The sequence below is a fragment of the Erythrolamprus reginae genome, chromosome 7, assembly GCF_031021105.1.
Source record: "Erythrolamprus reginae isolate rEryReg1 chromosome 7, rEryReg1.hap1, whole genome shotgun sequence".
Lineage (NCBI taxonomy): Eukaryota > Metazoa > Chordata > Lepidosauria > Squamata > Dipsadidae > Erythrolamprus > Erythrolamprus reginae.
The window spans coordinates 25,114,106-25,138,817 of record NC_091956.1 but is presented as its reverse complement, the minus strand read 5'-3'; the positions used below and the strand labels follow the sequence as shown (position 1 = coordinate 25,138,817).

Genomic DNA, 24,712 nt, shown 5'->3' with positions numbered 1-24,712 from the left:
GAGCAATTGGATTGCATTTAACCTGTGCCTTGTGTGTACCAGAAAATCCCTTTGACATTTAAAAAGGGAGCTGTTTCTGTTTTTCTGTTTATAAAAACTTTTGGGTTTTCCTTTTATTGTGTGGTGTGTTTCTTCCTGGACTAATTACCCTGTAATTACAGGCGGTTGAAACACACCGGCAGACATATTCCAAATGTAGCTTTTTCGAAGCTTTTTTACCCCAGCCATAACAAGGTGCTAACAATCTTCCCGACTTTTCCTGTCTTGCAGGCTTGTTTTCATTGCTACTCCCTCAGAAAAAGGTTTTTTTCAGCCTTAACCAGGGGATAAAATAATGTGCTGAAGTTGACCAGAGTAAAGACAATAGCCAGATGAATACCTGATAGGTAAATTTCTCTCCCCCACCCCCATTTTCCTCTCCCAAAACTAAGGTGAGTCTTATACTCTGGTACATCTTATACTCTGAAAAATATGGTAGATAACTTTGTTAATTATTTTTACAGGACCAACATAGGCAGCAATTAACCAAAGCAATCTCCATCCTCATTGCATTATCCTGCAATATTTACTTTGTCTAAATGTGTGCTTTGGTTTTGTGGGAATGAAGCTTAGGTGTTTTTATTTGACTGTGTTTTGTGTACTTGTCTAGGTTGCTTTATCGAAAGGAACACAGAGTTGACACAAATGTAGCAAAAGGTATATAGAAATCTCTTTTTAATGGCTTTTTTTCAACTCATTCTGGAACCGCATCATAGCAGCAAACAGCATAGCTAAGTTTATGAGAAGTTCTAGCTAAATTATTGGCATTACCAAAAAGATAATAGTAAAATCTTAACAGAAATCTATCTCTGTCAATTAAAAATATTTTTTTCAAAATATATTTTTGTATACCGTATTTTGTTAACTGAATAACTCACAACTTTGTTTTATAATGGAAGCATATAAAGCTGATAACATGCAATCCGAACACAGCACAGCAGCCATATTTTGGGATTTTCAACCAAGCTAAACCTAATGGTTTGTAGTTTCAGATAGGGCACACAAAAAATGTTCAATCTTAGTGAAGATTGAAGAACAAAATTGGTAGGTTAGAAATTATGCAAGCTTGTGTAAGCTAGTTCTCCCAAACAGCTATTACCGTGTTTCCCCGAAAGTAAGGCAGTGTCTTACTTTCTTTTTATCCCCAAAAGCCCCACTGTGTCTTACTTTGGGGGTATGTCTTATATTGTCCCGGGCAATTTTTTTAATAAATAAAATCTAGACTTTACAATTTGCGGGGGGGGGGGGGCAATGTAGCCTGCATGATAAATCATTTAAGTATACAGTACTGCACCTCTTTTAAGGACTCAGAAGCGGGAAGATTTTGGTCTTATTTGGCCACCGTAGCTGGTGCTAGGAAGTGCTGATTGGTCCTTTGAGCTGCTCATCATCCTTGGTTCGGGGAGCTTGATGAAAGAAGTGGCAGAAGCGCGGGTGAGTGGAGGCGGGCAGGAAAGGCACGAACCGAGGGTTTTAAGCAGAAGGCGGGGGCGGTTCAAGCAGCGTTCCGCCGTCGCCGCCGCTCCTGCGTCTTTCGCGGAAGTTCTTGAATGGTGGCGGCGGCTCTTGATCGCAGCCGATGAGGTTCAGCTTTCTTCGCTTCTCCTGCTGCTTCCTTTGCTTTTCCGCTGCTGACTAAGGCGACACCGGCCGGGCAATTGGAAGGGACCCGATAGCCCTTTTCGTCGCCTTTCCCGGCGGGGAGAGCAAAGGTGGCGGCGGGAGTAGTGGAGGCGAGGTGGAGAAGAAAGAAGCGGCGGATAGCTGGCGAGGCGCCGGCTAGAGGGCTGGACCCCGCCTCTTTGCCGCCGCTCCCGCCGCCGTCTTTGCCTCTTGCCCGGCGGGAAAGGCGACGAAAAGGGCTATCGGGTCCCTTCCAATTGCCCGGCCGGCGTCGCCTTAGTCAGCAGCGGAAAAGCAAAGGAAGCAGCAGGAGAAGCGAAGAAAGCCGAACCTCATCGGCTGCGATCAAGGGCCGCCGCCACCATTCAAGAACTTCGCTTCTCCTGCTGCTTCCTTTGCTTTTCCGCTGCTGACTAAGGCGACGCCGGCCGGGCAATTGGAAGGGACCCGATAGCCCTTTTCGTCGCCTTTCCCACCGGACAAGAGGCAAAGGCGGCGGGGGGAGCGGCGGCAAAGCGGCAGGGTCCAGCCCTCTAGCCGGCGCCTCGCCAGCTATCCGCCGCTTCTTTCTTCTCCGCCTCGCCTCCACTACTCCCGCCGCCGCCTTTGCTCTCCCCGCCGGGCAAGAGGCTGGGCGAGCAGGCCGAGGTGCTGGAACTGGGACTGCCTGTCCTTGGCGTGAACGGCGGGCAGGTGGCGCTCGGCACCCGGAATCCCGTCTTCTCGCCACTGCCCGAGCTCCCTCCGGAGCCTGCTGCCGCCGCCGAGCTTCCTCCGCCGGCCGAGGAATCCTTATCCGCGCCGGGTTTGGGAGACTCTCCTGGGCGCGAAGCTCCCTCGCCAGCGCCGCAAACTGCTCCGACGCCTCCCTTGCTTTTAGTACATGTCTTACTTTCGGGGTATGGCTTATATTAGCCGACCCCCCCTGAAACCCCCCATATGTCTTACAATCGGGGGGGGGGTCTTACTATCGGGGAAACATGGTATTATTATTATTATTATTATTATTATTATTATTATTATTATTATTAATTAGATTTGTATGCTGCCCCTCTCCAAAGACTCGTTACATATGCGTTATATTTTGGTTCCTTCAAAGACCAAAACATTAGTCATTGAGGGTGATAAAATGCAGGCCGCGACTTCATAATGCACATAGCATGAGTTCCTTGCTTACATCAGAAGCTGAGACGCGAGCAGTAATGGCCAGCCAAAAATTTTACTGCCACATTGTGGGTATGGCTTATTTTGTGGGTGTGGCTTAATGGTCATGTGACTGGGTAGGCGTGGCTTGCTGGTCATGTGATCAGATGGGAGTGGCTTGAATGATCATCATCGTTCAAGTGAACTGTTAAGTCCTTGACTTATAACGTAACCAGTGTCACTCGCTGGGGTGACAATTTGCTTCACGTTTCCCGCGCTCTCCTTCCTGGGTAACCCCCTACCTGGGTAGCTAGGCGAACGGGTGCTGCCAGAAACATAAATGCTACCAGCGCCTCTTCCACCACGCCTTCTGTTTGCATCTCAGGTGGAGGTGGCCACGTGAGACTGGAGGGGAGCCGGGCAGGAGAGAGGGAAGCCAGGAGGGAGGAAAGAGGAAAAAAGCAAGGAGCATAGACACACCAGCAGCATGGGGAAAAACGAGAGTCGAGCCGAGACCAGTAATCCAGGAAGTGACAGCCGCCGATCAGCTGGAGCTGCACACACATCTTCATTTCCGCTGGTGGAACTGCGTTCCACCCCGTTCTACCTGCTACCCAACCCTGGATGCGAATATGCAAAGCCATAATTCATTTCATGATTTCACTATGGATGTAAAATGCATCACTATGCATTTTGGCGTCATCGCAACTTGCTGCAGAATCATTGGACCAAAGGCAGTGGAAATGTTTTTATTCAAAATTCCAGAAAATTATTGCAAAAAAAAAGAGCAATTAAACTCCACAGAAATTCACAGCATGCATAGTTACAGAGGATTTATATATTGTGTGCAAGTCTTTTATTGGAAAGTCGGGGAAATAAGTACATCAAAGGAAATACATATCAGAGTGTTGTGTAGCTTTGCAGCCGAAATATATAAATGGCTGCTGAGAAGCAAGCCAGAGAAGTTCAGTGAAGTTTATGATTAACCTGACCATGCATTGTGATGCTGAAAAATATTGGTTACAGGAAATTGGCACTTAAACCTATTATCAAGACTGAAAGAACAATTGGCTAAAAATGTTACGAAAATTGAAACCCTGATATTGTACTGAATGCAGTGATCCCTCATTTATCGCGGGTGTTACATTCCAGGACCACCCGTGATAAACGAAAATGAAGCAGGATTTTTTTTCTCTCTCTCCCCCACACATTGTCCCTCACTTACCCCCCTTCCCCATCTTTACCTCTCATCTCTGCCTCCATGTCTCTCTCTCCGGGAATCCTCGCTAGGGGCTCCCAAAGGCTCCGCTCCGCACCCAGCAGCAAAGCATCGCCTTGGCAGGGACAAGGCAGGCGCATGGCTGGGTTAGCTGGTCCTGGTAGAGGTGACTGCGGCAACTTGCTGAAGCGGCTCCAGTGGCTTTCCTCCCGGCTAACTCAGCGGCACGCCTTCCTTGTCCCTGCCAAAGCGACGCTTTGCTGCTGGGTGCGGAGCAGAGCCTCGGGGAGCCCCTCGCGAGGATTCCCTGAGAGAGAGAGGCCGAGGCAGAGAGACGAGAGACGAGAGGTAAAGAGACAGGGTGGAAGTGAGGGACACTGGGGGCATGCGGGGAATCCACCTCGCGAGGGGCTCCCAGAGGCTCCGCTCCGCACCCAGCAGCAAAGCATCGCATTGGCAGGGATAAGGCAGGTGCGCGGCTGGGTTAGCTGGTCCCGGTGGAGGTGGCGATGGCAACTGATGAGGCGGCTCCAGTGGCTTTCCTCCCGGATAACTCAGCAGCACGCCTGCCTTGTCCCTTCCAAAGCGACGCTTTGCTGCTGGGTGCGGAGCAGAGCCTTCGGGAGCCCCTCGCGAGGATTCCCTGAGAGAGAGAAAGAGACAGAGGCAGAGAGACGAGAGGTAAAGAGACAGGGTGGAAGTGAGGGACACTGGGGGCATGCGGGGAATCCTCCTCGCAAGGGGCTCCCAGAGGCTCTGCTCCGCACCCAGCAGCAAAGCATCGCATTGGCAGGGATAAGGCAGGTGCGCGGCTGGGTTAGCTGGTCCCGGTGGAGGTGGCGATGGCAACTGATGAGGCGGCTCCAGTGGCTTTCCTCCCGGATAACTCAGCAGCACGCCTGCCTTGTCCCTTCCAAAGCGACGCTTTGCTGCTGGGTGCGGAGCAGAGCCTTCGGGAGCCCCTCGCGAGGATTCCCTGAGAGAGAGAAAGAGACAGAGGCAGAGAGACGAGAGGTAAAGAGACAGGGTGGAAGTGAGGGACACTAGGTGCATGCGGGGAATCCTCCTCGCAAGGGGCTCCCGGAGGTTCCACTCCGCACCCAGCAGCAAAGCATCGCCTTGGCAGGGACAAGGCAGGCGCGAGGCTGGGTTAGCTGGTCCTGGTAGAGGTGACTGCGGCAACTTGCTGAGGCGGCTCCAGTGGCTTTCCTCCCGGCTAACTCAGCGGCACGCCTGCCTTGTCCCTTCCAAAGTGACGCTTTGCTGCTGGGTGCGGAGCAGAGCCTCGAGGAGCCCCTCGCAAGGATTCCCTGAGAGAGAGAAAGAGACCGAGGCAGAGAGACGAGAGGTAAAGAGACAGGGTGGAAGTGAGGGACACTGGGTGCATGCGGGGAATCCACCTCACGAGGGGCTCCCAGAGGCTCTGCTCCGCACCCAGCAGCAAAGCATCTCCTTGGCAGGGACAAGGCAGGTGCACGGCTGGGTTAGCTGGTCCTGATGGAGGTGGCGGCGGCAACTGCTGAGGCGGCTCCAGTGGCTTTCCTCCCGGCTAACTCAGCGACGCGCCTGCCTTGTCCCTGCCAAAGCGACGCTTTGCTGCTGGGTGCGGAGCAGAGCCTTCGGGAGCCCCTCGCGAAGATTCCCAGAGAGAGAGAGACCGAGGCAGAGGGGCTCCCGGAGGCTCCGCTCTGCACCAGGTTAAGCCCCAGCAGCAACCCACGATGCACTGAAGCCATGAAAGGTGAACCGCGAAGTAGCGAGGGATCACTGTATCTAGCTTTTTGGTAGCCGTATCCAAATCTGGGTGTGGCTACAACCGTCAAACTGGCAAGGGACACAGAGATAGACACACAAGATTGAAGGCATAAAAACAGATTCTCATCATTACTAAGCAATCCCCATTATTTGATGACCAGAGTGCTGCCTCGTTAATGTAGGTAAAATCAAAGTTCACGATCTTCAGATCCTTTTGCAGGTACATCTCATTCAGTTGGCTTAATATTCTTGCAAAGGCGTATTTAGATGCACAGCTGTAGGCTTCCCAAGTGTAAACTTGCTTGAAATGCATATCGAACCATGGATTGTCCTAAAAGGGGGGAAAAAATGTTTTATTGGCTTGCCTTTCTGCGCAGAAAAGAAGATTCAAACTAATACAGAATTTAAAATAACATGCAGCTATAAAAGTAGCATCCATAAGTTTATAGCAGTGTTTCCCAAGCTTGGCAACTTGAAGATATTTGGACTTCAACTCCCAGAATTCCCCAGCCAGCATTCGCTGGCTGGGGAATTCTGGGAGTTGAAGTCCAGATATCTTCAAGTTGCCAAGCTTGGGAAACACTGCTTTATAGCCATCATAGCCAACAGGTCCATCGCTAAGACAGTTGTTAAGGGAGTTTTGCTCCATTTTCCAACTTTTCTTGCCACTGTTGTTAAGGAAATCACTGCAGTTATTAAATTAGTAATACGATTGTTAAGTGAATCTTTGCTTCCCCATTGCCTTTGCTTGTCAAGTCACAAAAACAAATCACATGACTCTGGGACATGTGATCTGTTTTTGAGGGCGGGGCGGTGAGTCCCGATATAAAAGGGGACGGCTCGCCATTCCCCGCCCTCTTTGGAATTGATCGTCGGCCCTGTTTGCAGGCACCCGCCCACCCTCCCCTTAGCCACAGTGTGACTAGTGGTGGCCTTTGGGGTCCGAGTAGGAATTTTTGGCGGTTGTAACACCTTTTATGTTTCGGCTGTTTTTTCGCCTACTCCACACTGGGAGCTGGGGACAGGAAGGTTAGGGGGCAGTGTTCCCTGTAATTTTTTTTGGGGGGTGGGCGGAAAAGTATAGTGCCTGAGCGGCAGTCGCTTCTGGACTGGGCGGCACAGAAATAATAAATAAACAAACAAACAAACAAACAAATAAATAAATAAAAAACCCACCCTGTTTTGCCTCAGAGAATTTCAAGATAAAATACTGTACTGTGTGTCTATAACAGTGAGCTCATAATAGGGCAACTCTATCAATATCAAAATGCCACTTAAATAGTTGAGCTAGTTTCAAACTAGATTTTGATTTTATTTCTCTTTTCCTTCCTCTCTTTTTTCTCTCTGTTTCTCTCTCTTCCTCTCTTCCTCTCTCTCTCCTTCCCTCTCACTCTTTCCCTCTCGGCTTCTGGGCAGGTTTGGAAAACTCTGAGTTGATGATGATTTTTAAGTGAGCGATTGCTCACTGCTCAGCTTAGAGGGAACTATGTTAGGGGGTGTCCGGCAGGTTACACAGTAGAACTAGATTAATTGGCTTAAATCCCTTTGGTCACTAGGGAAGGCGGTACGGGGCGGAAAATGGGGCTAACAGCAACTACGTGATCTCTTTTGGGTACCTTTTGGAAAGTGATGGGTTGCCACTTTCCAGAAACTCAAGGTTGACCCGGCCAGGGTGATGGAGGGGGGGTGCCTTTGGGGCTCACCTACCGCAGGCCTACAGGCGACAAACTGGGGGTGAGCCTTCCCACATGCCTTGGGCGTGGCAGAGAGCAAGGGAAGGTCAAGACCAAGGTCAAGGACACCCTTCTCTTGCTCAGTAATGGAGCTTCACCCATAGTTGACCAAGAATGTTTGGAACAGAAGTTCCACCTCCTTTTGGTTTCCTCTGCAGGTCCAGATTTGACTTAATAAAGTGACCCATAAATCCCAGCTCTGTGGTCAGTGTACTTATTCTGCATCCATTGCATGCAAATTGTCAAACGTCCAGTACTCTTATGATCCCCTGACCATGGAGATGTTGATAGTTAAGTGTGAAAAAGAGACTGGCTACTTTTTTCCAGTGCCACTGAAACTTCAGTCATGAAATGAATGATTGCAACTCAAGGGCTGTCGGTAAAATGTACTACACAGCAGGAGTCACCAACCTTTCGGACCTCAGGGACCACAAAATTCATAATTTAAAATCCCACGGAACATTTATATGAGCTACCTAATGATCGGCTAGGTGGGTATGGCCAGGTGGTCATGTGACTGAGTGGGTGTGGCCAACTCTATGTCACTCATGTCAAGGGGTGCTTCACCGGCCTCTATTGGATCCTCCCCTCCCAGCCACTCCTCTCCTGCTGACCCGGGCTCCTTAGGACCCCAACAGGAAGCAGTTGGAGCTAAACAGCCACCACGAGAACGAGTTGGCAAAACAGCTGCATTCAAATTGAATCTGATCAAGAAGAAGGCTCAGTAGAAGGCAATGAAGGGCAGCTGCACGGATCGAGGGGAGATGCCATCCGGGTAGTGGAAAATTATTTATTTATTTATTAGATTTGTATGCCGCCCTTCTCCGAAAGCTCCGAAATGGAGCTGTGCACACAGTTCCAGCTGCCCGGTGGTCAGTTGTGCGTGGCCGGCGTGAGATTTGCTTCCTGTACATGCGCAGGAAGAGAAATATCATGTGAGAATCTGTGTGGCCTTGAGATTTTGACGTTTTTCACCTTTTTTTGCTTCTGCATTCAGAAGCAAAAACCCCGGCAAAAAATACCAAAATCTCGCACTCGCGCACATGCTCATGTGAAATCTCATGCCAGGCATGCGTACCTGACCCGCGACGTTGACCATCACCCATGGGACCATGACCGCCGACCGCCCATCCATGCCCGCCGCTGGCCCAGAGGCATCCCGGCATAGAAAGGTAAGTGCAACCCTTCACAGGCAGAAGGACCTCACTGAGGACTACAAACATAGGCTTTCCAAGCAGAGGAAAGACCTGCGGGAGTGCAAGGCCAGGTACTAGCATCTGGAGGTTCAGTAGACTGAGATGGTCAGCCAGTTCCAGGCCATGATGCAGTCCCATTGGAACAAGGTCCTCCAGCTCTTCGCCACCAACTACACTTCCCTCCAGCCTTCGCCTAAAACCCCACACAAGGAGACCCCAAGTTGGAATTTCTGCCCCCTTCTGACCCACGCAAAATCTGCAGCAACACAAATGTTAATTGCACATATCCAACTTAGGGGGCGTAGTTTGAGGATCCTTGATTTAGTGCAATATTAAAAAATGCAAATAAATTTTTTGCAGACCACCAAAATTTTCTTGAGGAACAGCAGGGGTCCACAGACCAGTTGGTGACCACTGCTATAGAAAACTACTGCCCTTTTAAGACCTGGGGTGGAAAATTGTGTTGTTTGTACTTCTTAAAGCAGCGTAGAGACAAAAAGAGCTCTTATCTGCATGCAAAATAAGGAAGAGTTTGACCGAAGTGGCAAGACAGATGATTAGAATATCAGATCAATTGTGGTTGGAAACCAACTGCCAATTAATGAGATCTTTTAGTAAGGCATGCAGTCTAACTACGATGTTTTGGGAGTTTTCCCAGGATAGCTTCAAATAGAGCAACAATTAACAATCAACCAAGGATGTGGCAAAGACAGCATGAGTAATAACTTGCTACTATAGGGATGCTGAATTTATAGTGTCAAAATAGGCACATTCATGCCTATTCACATTAATTTTCCGTTCTTCCTTTTGCAACATAAAGCCCTATAAAGTCCTACATGGCATCAGACCAGATTACCTCCGGAACCACCTTCTGCCGCATGAGTCCCACAGAGTCAACCTTCTGCAGATCCTGTCAATTAGACAATGTCATTTGGCGGGACCTAGGGGAAGAGCCTTCTCTGTGGGAGCCCCGGCCCTCTGGAATCAGCTCCCTCCGGAGATTCACACTGCCCCCACCCTCTTTGCCTTCTATAAAAGCTTAAAGACCTATCTTTGCCACCAGGCTTGGGGCCATTAGACCTTAGCCCTCTGGTCGACGAGTGTGTATGTTTTGCTGTGTGAATGGTAATGAATGGTTTTATATCTTATTAGAGTTTTTAAAAGTTTTTTTAGTATATTAATTGGATTTTAAGATATGTATATGGTATGTTGTTTTTGACATGTTGTGAGCCGCCCCGAGTCCTCGGAGAGAGGCGGCATACAAATCCAATAAATAAATAAATAAATACATGAATGAATGAAAGAATGAATGAACGAATAAATAAATAAATAAATAAATAAATAATTTTCAATTGCTTTATTTATTGTTAGTGATTCAATTGCTTTGCCTGGACTGTATAACCTGCTACTTCCTAGTGTCCTGACTTCAAATGGGGGCAAAATCTTCTTGGAACTGCTGAAAGGACCTCTGTTGTGCCCCTGTTGGAGCCTGAATCTGAGATGAAAGATGAACAGCTGACAAAGAGCGGGTAACTGGTTCCGTTGGCTATGGAGGAAACTTGGGAAGGGCAAAGTCAGGCTGGGCAGAGCAGGGCAGAGGTATAACAAGGGAGAGGGAGTTCAGATGAAGACCAAGGCTCAACTCCTCCTCATCCTAGGCTGCGCAGGGAAGAACACAGAAGAAGGCAATATGGGTTGCATGGCTTATGAGGAAGGAAAGGGCCCCCATTCCCTTCACAAGGCACACCTGGGGATGGAGTTTAAAGGAGAGGCAGTTGGGAGGGCATTTCTCCGGAACAAACGCTGAATTCATATACCGTTGAGAGTTGTGGCCTGCATTCCTGGCATTCCTCCTGACTGTTTGAATTATTGTCATGCTTCTGTGTGCTTATCTTGCCTTGCTAGAATTATTGCCGTAAATTCTTCACCTCCGGGACTCATTATCTTGCTGGAGTGATTGGTTACAGTCATTCTGCTTACAGCGTTTAGACTGGAGTATCTGCAACCAGAAGCTGCTGCAGATTTGTGAGAGAGGTTTTATCTAGGCCAGAGACTAAATGGGACATTGGGGGCAATGTTGGTGCCAATAAAGGGACTCATACCAGTTTTTCATGCCATGCCCCAGGTCTTCCTAACTTCCTTGTATGCAGAAGATAGTAGGTATCTTCTCTCTCCCCCTCTGTTGACACTGGGCTGCTCAATCTTAACCTATATGGCCTCCTTTGGATCATTGGTTTGAAAGAGGGGTAAAAGAGGCCATTTATGTTAACATCGAGCAGCCCTCTCTCAACAGAGGAGGGAGAAGACACCACCTCATGTCTACAAGATGTTCCAAGAACTTTCCTCCCCCATTTGAACTCTGATGCAGATAATCCTGAGGGGACAGATTAAACCCTCAAGTGATCTAAAGAGCTTCCGGGGAGAGTATTAACAACCAGACAACTGCAGAGAAATATGATCCTACCAATCTCCCCCCAATCTGGTCAGAACTCATCCAGTAGCGGGTTCCTACCAGTACGGTCAACACCATTGTACCGGTGGTGAAAATGGAGCTGAACGCGCAGCTCCATGTCTCTGGTGTGTGCACATGTCTGAGTGTGATTTTGCTTCTGCGCATGCACAGAAATCTAGTGAGGGGGTGCACGAGAGAGGTTTTGGCTACTTTTAGCTTCTGCGCATGCGCTGAACCAAAAAAATCATTGAAATCTCTCTCGCGCGCACCCCTCCCCTCACAATATTTTACTTCTGCGCATGCGCAGAACAAAAAAAAATCATTGAAATCTCTCTCGTGTGTGCCCCTCCCCTCACAATATTTTGCTTCTGCGCATGCGCGGAACAAAAAAAATTGAAATCTCTCTCTCTCGCGCCCCTCCCCTCACAATATTTTGCTTCCTGCACATGCGCGGAACAAAAAAAAAATCATTGAAATCTCTCTTGCGCGGGCCCCTCCCCTCACAATATTTTGTTTCTGCACATGTGCAGAACCAAAAAAATCATTGAAATCTCTCGCGCGCGGGCCCCTCCCCTCACAATATTTTGCTTTCTGCGCATGCGCGTAGGCAAAATCTCACTCATATGCACACACTCGTGCTGGGGACGTGGCATTGTGCGCACAATGCACCAGTAATGGTAGGAGTGGCCTGAACTAATCCTTCCCTCACTCGCACCATCCTGCCCAAACGGATGAAGTTTCTGGGATGAGAAGCAAAACGTTTTCCTCTAGGAAAAAAACAGTCCGACTGCCTCTTGAAAAATCACCTTTGAGACAACTATGACCTGGATGACTGAGAACCTCCACAGATGTTTACATTCTAGCTACCGTATTATATCATCATCGGCACAGTATATGCTTTATAATAAAATGCAGCACTTACAGAATCTGCCTCTTTTCCATCTATCATCTCCAAATCATCTAGAAGCCATTTTTCAGATATTTCATAGTTCTCATCAAGACCAGTTCTGTAGTGTTTGACCACGGATATCTGTACTTCTTCACCTTTTGACACTGCAGGATGAACATTTGACAATATGTTTTCATACAGAATGAGAAAATAAAATCTATATTAAGAAAAGAAAAATGCCTTCTGGTAAAATTTGGTGAGTTAGGCCAAGCATTTGTAAGATTCAGCAATTGCTGTTGCTTTTACGAGGGTTGCCCAGAAAGTAATGCACCACATTTTTTTTCTTCAACAATTATTTATTGAACACAATGAAACTTACACACAAGAAAGAATGATGCTCCCTATTTTTCCCCGTAATCTCTGTCCCGTTCTATGGCCTTCCTCCAGCGAGAGACAAGGGCGTGTATGCCCTGTCGGTACCACTCCTTGTTCTGGTCAGGAAGCCATTTCCGCACTGTGCGAATCACCGCTTCGTCATCCTTAAAATGTCTTCCATGAATGGCATCCTTTAATGGCCAAACAAGTGGAAGTCTGAGGGAACATGGTCAGGGCTGAACATTCACAAACATTTGTGAATGTTCCCAACAGTTTCTTTCTCTGCACTGAGAAATTCAATGATGACACACTGCTTGTAACATACATCACTTAAAGACACCATTTCAAAACACTGCTGTAGCTACGCTATTTGTCTGAAGAAACACAAAATTTACACACCCACTCCTGACAATTCAAATAATGTATATCTAAAGTTTCGCATTTGTACCATTACTGTAGGCTGAGGGGAAAAAAGTTGGTGCATTACTTTCTGGGCGACCCTCGTAGCATTCATGCCTTTTAAACTAATTCAAACCTAATTAAATAAGGCATATCTATGATATCAAAATGTACGTAATTAAATAAAATATACAAACTGTCCATATTTAAACTTGAAATGGCACTACACTGGTTGCCGATCAGTTTCTGGTCACAATTCAAAGTGCTGGTAATGACCTATAAATCCCTACATGGCATCGGACCAGAATACCTCCGGGACCGCCTTCTGCCACATGAATCCCAGCGGCCAATTAGGTCCCACAGAGTTGGCCTTCTCCGGGTCCCGTCGACTAAACAATGCCATTCGGCGGGACCCAGGGGAAGAGCCTTCTCTGTGGCGGCCCCGGCCCTCTGGAATCAACTCCCCCCCAGAGATTCGAATTGCCCCTACTCTTCCTGACTTCCGCAAGATGTTGAAGACCTATCTATATCGCCAGGCATGGGGGGAATAACTATCTTGTCCCCCCAGCACCACCTTTTTTCTGACTGTAATATATGAGAATGGTATGATTGTGCAGTAATGATGGTTTTTTTAATATTTATGGGGTTTAAATTGTTTTTAACTTATATTGGTCTTCGGAGAGGGGCGGCATACAAATTTAATGAAACTAAACTAAACTAAACTGCCGCTGATGTAGGGAAAGGACAAATCACAAGCTCTAAACTTTCCAATTACAGTACTTATATTTTATTTATACAGAGAACTGATACATGCCTCAGACTCCGAAGTGTTTTCATTTGAATATTTGGAAGAAAATGGACATTAGAAAAAGAAGCCAAGCCTTACTGGGGAGTATAAGCTGTGCTTTAGTTTTTTACACCTGGTCTTGCCGTTAAGTCAACTCAGCCTCTGGGGTACACTAGGATCTGAAAGTCCAAGAGCCTTGCAGAAGGAGGTAATGGCAAACCATCTCCAGTCTCTGTATTATTTGCCAAATAAACCTTCATCCAAGTAATTTTAAAAGTGACTTTACGACATTTAAAAACTGTTATTTATTTTATTATTTATTACTTAGATTTGTATGCCGCCCCTCTCCGAAGACTCGGAGACTGTTGGTGCTCCTACAAATAATAGCCTTGGATTAGATCCAGAATACATTAGCTCTACTTAGTTCCTGTTAAAATCAATAGACCGAGCTAGCACATGACTTAATTAAGCGCCAATATGATTTTTATACGTAACTGCCTTGCTTCATTTACAGAACTTTCCTAGATCCAGATGCCGATGTTTTCCCAGTAATTTTTCCTTGTATTTTTCAGATTATTGTTTCAACCACAAAATACTGTATACAGTAACTAAGGGTCTGATTTCACTAAAGATTATAAATTCAGTTAATTTAAGTTGGAATCGAAATTAATGATTTTGAAAAGTTTACTAAGTAAACTGTTCTGGATTTGCACATCCACCTCAAACTGCAGCCACTTTTGCGATTTGAAAGTCTACATCAAGAAGTTCCAAATTTTATAATGATTTAGTGTGGAGTTCCTTTTTAAGGATGAACTGCCAGGAGGAGGAGGTCTTGCTAGGTATCCCTAAAATTCTGCTACTTGTTCCAATTCATTGGAATTATAACAAAAAATATGAATAATATTTTGAGAGGTTTATGAATATTTATTATAATCTCTCAAATGTCCTAGGATGGTCAAGAAATTCAAGAGAACAGTTCATAGAAAAGATATCTCTACATGGGGCTACCTTTGAAAAGTGTTCGGAAACTTCAGATCGTGCAGAATGCAGCTGCGAGAGCAATCATGGGCTTTCCCAAAAATCCCATGTAACACCAACACTCCGCAGTCTGCATTGGTTGCCGATCACAATTCAAAGTGTTGGTTATCACCTATAAAGCCCTTCATGGCACCGGACCAGGATATCTACGAGACTGCCTTCTGCCGCACAAATCCCAGTGACCGGTTAGGTCCCACAGAGTGGGCCTTCTCCGGGTCCCGTCAACAAAACAATGTCGTTTGGCGGGGCCCAGGGGAAGAGCCTTCTTTGTGGCGGCCCCAGCCCTCTGGAACCAACTCCCCCGGAGATTAGAATTGCCCCCACCCTCCTTGCCTTTCGTAAACTCCTTAAAACCCACTTCTGTCGTCAAGCGTGGGGGAACTGAGACATCTCCCCCTGCCTATGTAGTTCTAGTGCATGATATGACTGTATGTATGTTTTTTATATTGGGGTTCCTTGCTTTTAGATTTTTAAATGTATAATTGTTATCTTAGATTTTAATTATTAGATTTGTCAGTATATATTGTTTTTGTCACTGTTGTGAGCCGCCCCGAGTCTGCGGAGAGGGGCGGTATACAAATCTAATAAATAATAATAAATAATAATAATAATATCCGAACATAAAGGTGTGTATTTGTTATTCTTAATTTCAGTTTGGGTGAATTTCTTTTGTTGTTGTTCATGTAACTCTGTTAATAGCAGTACAACTTTTATAAATTGATTACGTTAATGCACTCTTAGGGAAATGTTGTTATTGTACACTGCTCAAAAAAAATAAAAGGAACACTTAAACAACACAATATAACTCCAGGTAAATCAAACTCCAGTGAAATCAAACTGTCCATTAAGGGAGCAACACGGAATGACAATCAATTTCGCATGCTGTTGTGCATATTCAACTTTGTACAGAACCAAGTATTCAATGAGAATATTTCATTCATTCAGAACTAGGATGTGTTATTTGACTGTTCCCTTTATTTTTTGAGCAGTATATTTTAACAATGTATGTGCTACATTATTTTTTTACTATCTAGTAAAGATTACTATCTAATAAAGATTAATGACTGCCTTCTGTAGATAGATAAATAATGCTGTATAAGAATAAAGGAACAAAATTTCTCTTGATCACCACAAATTTGAAGATAATTAAAAGCACAAAAAATTCTCTCACAGGTTCATTTTCTTAAAAGGAGGCTATCTACAGTCGATCTATCACCATTATATTTTATGTTTTGGTATGTAGGTGTTGCATGGTTTTTAATTGTTGGGGTTTTATATATCTTTCTCTTTTAATATTAGATTTGTTGCAATGTTATATTGTCTTTGATTATTGTTGTGAGCCGCCCCGAGTCTTCGGAGAGGGGCGGTGTTAAATATTCATTGAAGCAATGTAAATAAGTTGAATGTGGATTGAGCATTTTGATTGGTTGAAACAATGACAGTTGAGTTTAGGCGGGAAAGTAAAAGTATATAAGGAACGCTCTGAGCTGAAGTCACTTTCTAAAAAGAGCTTTCTCCTGCTGAGCCAAATAAAGAATTTAAAAGAACCGACTGCCTACCATCCCTATCCTACTGTCCTATTGCCTAATTTACCTGTACCTACTGTACTTTGCTAATGATCTTAGGTACAGTATGTTATAAAGTGTTCCTCACAGTATCTTGAATTTTGTTTGAATTAATTTAGTTTAGTTTCTGACAAACAATTGTGATTTACTTCTTACCGATTTTTACATATATTTTGCACTTTACTTTACAAAACAGGGGATGTAGGACATCCAGTCAGTTACCCTTGAAGTAGCATAAGATCCTTGCATATCAAACAATCTTGATATACTGCTCAAAAAATAATAATAAAGGGACCATTCAAAGAACACATCCAAGATCTGAATGAATGAAATATTCTCATTGAATATTTTGTTCTGTACAAAGTTGAATGTGCACAACAGCATGTGAAATTGATTGTCAATCCTAAGTAGACAGTTTGATTTCACATAAGTTTGATTTACTTGGAGTTATATTGTGTTGTTTAAGTGTTCCCTTTATTTTTTTGAGCAGTGTATAACCTAAAAATGTACAATCTGAATGTGCAGTGTTTCTGAGACTCTGTGTAAATAGTGTGGAAGCACACACCCACGCATACAAATCTTTATGGTATGTTCAAATGGGATATGTAATACATCTTCCCCTAAGCTGTCGGAAAGAAACAGAGATAATATGATATGATATATCATAATAGGTATATAGCCATGATGGCAAACCTATGGCACGTTCCACAGGTGGCACACGGAGCCATATCTGCAGGCATGTGAGCCATTGCCCTAGCTCAGCTCCAGCGTGCATATCCGTGCCGGATAGCTGATTTTTGGCTTGCGCGGAGGCTCTGGGAGGGCTTTGGGGGGGAGGCCTGAGAAGACTGAAAAACGGGCCTACCTGAAGTCAGGAAAGCGGGGAGTGTGGGGTCATGTGCAGTAGTGAGCAGAAGCAAATGCGCACCGGTGTGCAGCTCCGGTAAGAAATGTTGAGATGCATGCGCAGCTGCGCGCCCCCTGACGCACCCCTGCACGAGATTTGGCTTCTGCGCATGCCGGCAGAGCCAGGTTTTTAGGGCTTTCTGGAAGGCCAGGAGTGTGGGGGTGGTTGGAATCCCCGGAGGCAGCTGGTTTCAGAGAGCCAGAGCCACCACAGAGAAGGCCCTTCCACGCAGCCCCGCCAAGCGGCACTGTTTAGCCGATTGGACCTGGAGAAGGCCAACCCTGTGAGCTCTAATTGGTCTCTGGGAAGTGTGAGGCAGGAGACGGTTCCATAAATAATCTGGCCTAAGCCATGTAGTGATTTATAGGTGATAACTAGGGGTGCGCTGCTGCCCGGATGGTGGGGGGAACGCAGTGGGTAGCAAAAATGGAGTTCCACCCTAGAGGACCCAATTTGCACTGAAAGATGTTGAAAGAACATGCAGAGCATCCTGCATAAGCCACAGTGTGGTAGTAAAAAATTTGGTAGCCCTTCACTGGTGATAACCAACTGTAAATTGATTGATTGATTGATTGATTTCATCCAATACACAATGACGGTTTTAGTGGGTATACACATAGTAAAATACATAATGATATATTTTACTATGAGTATAGAGGATATACTCATAGTAAAATATATCTAAGAAAGAAGAGAAGATATAGGAATAAAATATATCAATGAAAGAATAGAAGAAGAGATATAGAAATAGAAGAAAGGTATGGAATTGTGTCCAGAGACTGACTGGAAGCCAGTGCAACTCACGGAGTATTAGTATTATATGGGTGTACTGAGGCACACCCACAACAGATTGTGCAGCTGCGTTCTGTTCTAATTGTAGTCTTTGAACGCTCTTTAAAGGCAAAAGGAAGGAACCAGCAGGGCAACCATGACTTGGAAGGATGGGCAGATATCTTGTGTGATGTGTTCCCTGTGGGAAGACTGTTCGTGATGAGTTTCATCATGACTCCACATGTCCGAGGAGTCGGAATATAGTGGCCAAAATTGTGGAAACCTTTTGGGAAAAGTATGTTTTTGAGGTTGGGTGGCTAATAACACCACTTTTTTTCAGTAGTGCCATCAAATTTGGGGACCCCGGCTTTGGACTACTGAGAGATGCTAAGGTGCATCCCTGTGGTTGTTAAGTGACACAGTTGTTAAGGGACTCTGGCTTTATTTGTCAGACGGTCGCTAAAGAGATCACATGACTCGAAATACTACAATGGTCATAAATATGAATCAGTTGCCAAGTGTCTAAATTTTTATCACATGACCCTGTGAATGTTGGGTCGTTAAGTGTGAAAAATGGTCATGTCACTATTTTCACTGCCACTGTAACTTTGAACAGTTGCTAAACTCACAATTGTAACTCAAGGACCAATCTGGCTACAAAAATGGTGGAAGGTGTTAAGCATAAAAATTGTCAGGAAAGACTTCATGAACTCAATCTGTATAGTCTGGAGGACAGAAGGGAAAGGGGGGACATGATCGAAACATTGAAATATGTTAAAGGGTTAAATAAGGTCCAGGAGGGAAGTGTTTTTAATAGGAAAGTGAACACAAGGACGAGGGGGCACAATCTGAGGTTAGTTGGGGGAAAGATCAGAAGCAACGTGAGAAAATATTACTTGACTGAAAGAGTAGTAGATGCTTGGAACAAACTTCCAGCAGACATGGTTGGTAAATCCACAGTAACTGAATTTAAACATGCCTGGGATAAACATAGACCCATCCTAACATAAAATTCAGGAAATAGTATAAGGGCAGACTAGATGGACCATGAGGCCTTTTTCTGCCATCAATCTTCTATGTTTCTGTTAACCTACACTTAAAAGCCACATGTAAAAGCAGCAATGGAGTCACATAAAAGTTGATTGCTGCAAGAAGCAATTACATTATTATTATTATTATTATTATTATTATTATTATTATTTATTGGATTTGTATGTCGCTCCTCTCCATAGACTGGGGGTGGCTAACAACAGTGATAAAAAACAGCATGTAACAATCCAATATTAAAACAACTAAAAAAACCCTTATTATAAAACCAAACATACATACAAACATACCATGCATAAATTGTAAAGGCCTAGGGGGAAAGAGTAACTCAGTTCCCCCATGCCTGATGGCAAAGGTGGGTTTTAAGAAGCTTACGAAAGGCGAGGAGGGTGGGGGCAATTCTAATCTCTGGGGGGAGTTGGTTCCAGAGGGCCAGGGCCGCCACAGAGAAGGCTTTTCCCCTGGATCCTGCCAAATTACTTCAAGAAAACCAGTTCTCAGACAGAAACACACAAAATTGTCAGAAATGGTTTAGGGTCTCCTGTTTGAGCAGGGGGTTGGACTATCAACACTGTATGACAAGCCTGAATAGGAATTTTTTTTTAAAAAAAATGGTTTTATCCTGTTTCAGATGCTGGACTAATTGATAGTTCTTCATGGTTTTAGATTGGAGGCATGCAAAAAAATCCCTACATACTTTCTTAAACAATAAGAGATCCGCAGCATCCTATCTAGGTATGTGCAATATTCATCTCAATGATAGGCAGCACATAGCTAACCTTGGTTGATTTCAGAATCTAAATAAGGTTGGCCGGGGTTAGAATTTGTGTGGAGAAATCACATAGAAATTCTAAAGCTGTAGGATAGACTGGCCCAATGTGATGGGGAACCTTTTTTCTTCTTGCATGCCAAAAATGGGTGTGGGAGGGGGGTGTTTGCCCATTGGGCCATTTTTCACACTCTGGAGGGGTCAGGAAAGCCTCCTGAAGCTTAGAGAGGGTGAAAACAGCCTTCCCCAAGGCCGAAAATCAGCTGACTAGTGCGCCCATGCGCGCCGGAGCTGTCATAGGGCAATGCCTCATGTTCCCTCAAGTATGGCTCTGCGTGCCACTTGTGACATGCGTGTCATAGGTTCACCATCCCAGGATTGAGGAATCAAAAACAAAACCAACAACAACATCCATTCCAGTCCAAGGCAATGATAATCCTTTTGCTGGAATATATCCCCCCCCCAAAAAAATCTGCTTGGATGAAGAAATAAAAAGTCAAGTTTGACTTAAGGGTGTATTTATTTTTCGTGCACATTTATCTACTTTCAAGCAGTGTTCCCTCTAATTTTTTGGGGGGTGGGCGGAAAAGTATAGTGTCTGAGCGGCAGTCCCTTCGGGACTGGGCAGCACAGAAATAATAAATAAATAAACAAACAAACAAACAAACAAACAAACAATAAAATACTGTACTGTGTGTCTATAACAGTGAGCTCATAATAGGGCAACTCTATCAATATCAAAATGCCACTTAAATAGTTGAGCTAGTTTCAAACTAGATTTTGATTTTCTTTCTCTCTTCCTTACTCCCATTCTTTTTTCTTTCTCTTTTCCTTCCTCTCTTTTTTCTATCTGTTTCTCTCTCTCTTCCTCTCTTCCTCTCTCTCTCCTTCCCTCTCACTCTTTCCCTCTCGGCTTCTGGGCAGGTTTGGAAAACTCTGAGTTGATGATGATTTTTAAGTGAGCGATTGCTGACTGCTCAGCTTAGAGGGAACTATGCTTTCAAGTAAATAAAGCTATAGCTGCCATTTAGCATTATTATGTTGAAGCAAAGGGCAGAACATGCCGAGGGCAATTTTAATGACTTTAGTTTCCTTTTTTCAAAAGTAGCATGAAATACTTTAAATATATATATATATTAGGACATAAATCCTTTTGATACGTGAACCAGTGTAATGTAGTGACTGACAGTGGTTTTCAACCTTTCTAATACACTTTAATACAGTTCCTCATGTTGTGGTGACCCCCAACCATAAGTCTAGTGCCAATTCTCCCAACAGAGCTTTAAGCTGATTGGCAGGAAGATCATAGGGACACCCCTACTGTAAACGCCTGATTGGTTGAATTGTAAAAATATGTTCCAGGGCACCAGAATAGTAATAATAATAATAATAATAATAGTAGTAGTAATAATAATAATAATAATAATAATTTATTAGATTTGTATGCCGCCCTTCTCCGAAGACTCGGGGTGGCTCACAACACGATAAAAACAGTATTATACAGGCACAAATCTAATATTTTAAAAAAAAACCTAAAAACCCTATCATAATTAAAAACCAAACAGCACATACATACCAAACATAAATTATAATAAGCCTGGGGGAAAGGTGTCTCAAATCCCCCATGCCTGGCGGTATAGGTGGGTCTTAAGTAGTTTACGGAAGACAAGGAGGGTGGGAGCAATTCTAATCTCCTGGGGGAGTTGATTCCAGAGGGCCGGGGCCGCCACAGAGAAGGCTCTTCCCCTGGGGCCCGCCAGACGACATTGTTTTGTCGACGGAACCCGGAGAAGGCCAACTCTGTGGGACCTTATCGGCCGCTGGGATTTGTGCGGTAGCAGGCGGTTCCGGAGGTATTCTGGTCCAATGCCATGTAGGGCTTTAAAGGTTATAACCAACACTTTGAATTGTGACCGGAAAGTGATCGGCAGCCAATGCAGGCCACGGAGTGTTGTAGATACGTGGGCGAATCTGGGAAGCTTTAGTTCCTAACACCATGGGAAATTTGTCATTTCGCATATTCTTAGGCGACCCCTGTGAAACGGTGGTTCAACTCCCAAAGGGGTCCTGACTCCTGACCCCAGGTTGAGAACCACTGGTAATGGATAAGGCTAGAAACCAGGTGACTGTGAGTTCTAGCCCTGCCTTAGGCACAAAGTCAGCTAGGTGACCTTGAGCCAGTCACTTTCTTCTAGTCTTAAAAAAAAAGACAATGGCAAATCATTTACGTAAGAACACTTCCAAGAAAACTACGGAGACTTTCCAAGCAGCCTTTGAGAATCAGGTACAAGGGAATAGGGGGGTAAAATGGGCCCAAATCTGGTTTTTACTCTAATTTAGCAATTGCTTAGATTCCTTTCGAAATTAGTTTGTGGAAATTTACGTAGGTCCTCTCTGAGCAATTCAATGATCGATCAGATCGATCGGAACTGAGTTTCTTCTAAAGTGAAAGGAAATGAGATGAGAAGGGAGTGAACCCAAGAATAGATTTCAGAGAGCAAAACAGATTCTTAGTTTTGGAATGATTTCCCCCTAATATTTGTTCAGACTTTGTTTCAAACAGCAAATCTGCTTGGATGCACATAGAAAAGGAGGCATCCAAAGGATGAAGGTCCTTTTTCCAATGGGTAGCTTGACAACATGTGTGTGTCCCAAAGAAAATGAAGCAATATTAAATTTTAAGAAATCATTCCCCCACAGATGCATACCAGTTTTTGTGTGTTATCTTGGAAGAACTTTCTTATTTTTTACGCATGACTTTCCTCAGAATTAATAACAATTTCCTATCAGGTTTTTAACTACAGACAGCACAATTGCACCCTCCCACAATTTTTCCCATTCTTTGAAAAAGAATCAATTTATCTAATTCTGACCTTTGCTTCATTATATGTAATGTGAAGTTATATATTATCTTATCCTCTTTTAACATTCCAAGCCCAAATTCTCCACCAATCATCTATTACTGCTTTGGATATGTAGTACTGTACTTTTAGTGATATTATTATAGGGGCTCCTTCAATAGTTTAAGGAGGAGAAATCATCCTTCTGTATCCCAGCGACCAGTTAGGTCCCAAAGAGTTGGCCTTCTCCGGGTCCCGTCGACCCAGAGGAAGAGCCTTCTCTGTGGTGGCCCCAGCCCTCTGGAATCAGCTCCCCCCCGGAGATTAGGATTGCTCCCACCCTCCTTGCCTTTCGTAAATGCCTTAAAACCCCCCTCTGCCGTCAGGCATGGGGGAATTGAGTCTTCTCCCCCAGGCCTATATAGTTTATGCATGGTATGTTTGTGTGTATGTTTTGCTTTTTAAATAAGGGGTTTTTAGATACTTTTAATATTAGATTTGTTATACATTGTTTTATTATTGCTGTGAGCTGCCCTGAGTCTGCGGAGAGGGGCGGCATACAAATCTAATCTAATCTAATCTAATCTATCAATAAATCTACATTCTCTGCATATTCTGCATTAAGAAATATTTAGCAACGTAAAAAGTTACAGTCAGTTCCTCCTCTTATTAATGAATCCTTACTTAACATGTTATTCAGTGAAATCAAAATGGCAAGCCTAGATTTTCTTAATACCCAGTTTAGGACTTACAAAGCTCTTATTTTAAAATAGTGATAATATATCATGAAAAATAAAAATCATTAAGTCGAAACAATGGAGTACTCTAAGCAAAAATACAGAGGTTTCTTGGCTAAGATATATTTTCTAAGATAGTATGAGATATTTTACATAGATGGAAGTACTGTAATATATTGCTTAATTATAAAAATGGGCCAATAAGTGATATTAGATTGGCAAAATAAGCTATGAGCTATTGCACTCTAAAATATTAATGCTGAAATAAGAACTTAAAGTCTTATTTATGTTAGAAGCAAAAATAAGAGAAAAGGGTTATTACATTATAGAAGTAAAAATGCTCAAACTAACCATTTTTAAAGCCACAAATGAAATGTGTTTTATTAACATCTAACTATATTTTCGCTGTTTCTCTTTAGAAAGATTTAGTTTGCCTGCTTTCTATGGAAAAATAAATTTTCTTCTAATTCAAAAATTATCAATGTGGTCCTTTTCAAGTAAGAAGTTAACAAAATAGACATTTCAATCCTATATTGATCTAAAATTACTGAAATGTGAATTACTTTCAGACAGCACTTGAGGAAATTCATTTTCTCAAGCATAGTATACTTAATCCATAACCTTAGCAATAAGAATTTACCGACTACACATCTAAAGCATTTATTGAAAAAATTAATCACATCGAATTTGGGGGGGAAGGGTACTGTCTAATACTATATAAGTGATTGTACTATGAATTTAGATTATTAATACAGCATTTAAAATCCATGCTTATGCAGTTGATTAGCCTTTTAATCTTTAATATTAAGAGCCTGATACCAGCCAGCTGCTTGGAAGCAAACTGTATTGATTTCAATAGATCTTAATTCTAAGTACTGTACTACATACATTTAGGTTTACTGTCTTTTTTAAAAAGCTGCTATGACATTTATTGAAAATCCTTATAAATACAGCTATCAGATGTAGATCCTGTCAGGTTATAATACTTAACTACTTTAATACGTTCAAAATATCAAGTATATTTAAAGCATCTCATTTGCACCATTATGCAATCACACGCACATCAATATATTTCCTCTCTAGCAGATAAAGGAACTGAGGCTAATAGAATAGTATTTTTTTCTTAGAACACCAAGTTAGTTAAGGGCTAGAATCAATTTTGAATCAGGAAAATACTCTTACAGCATAATGAATGGATAGAAAACAACTAGAGACAGTTAACTTTCCTTATGTCCCAACCCCATTTACCTGAAGCACAGAGATAAAACCGATCTTGGCCTGAACACTCAATTTCAATGAAGCCATATAACTTTTGCCCTATAGATCTGAATAGCTTCTTGTTGAGATCCTCTTTCAACAGCGATGACATTGCCTTGGTTTGTGTCTAAGTTAGGGATGCTTTGTTTCCACTCCCTTTCGCTTCTTCTC

At 43.9% G+C, this 24,712-nt stretch overlaps 1 protein-coding gene across 1 annotated transcript; it reads right to left on the bottom strand.

Moving 5' to 3' along the window:
* Positions 1–5,732: 5,732 nt before the first annotated feature.
* LOC139169903 (exocyst complex component 1-like) lies at positions 5,733–24,712 on the bottom strand. The gene is made up of 3 exons (XM_070756570.1): positions 24,533–24,712; positions 12,083–12,213; positions 5,733–6,110 (listed from the first exon to the last, which is right to left on the bottom strand). The coding sequence occupies exons 1-3, from the start codon at positions 24,651–24,653 to the stop codon at positions 5,844–5,846; spliced, it is 519 nt and encodes a 172-aa protein (XP_070612671.1). The 5' UTR covers positions 24,654–24,712; the 3' UTR covers positions 5,733–5,843.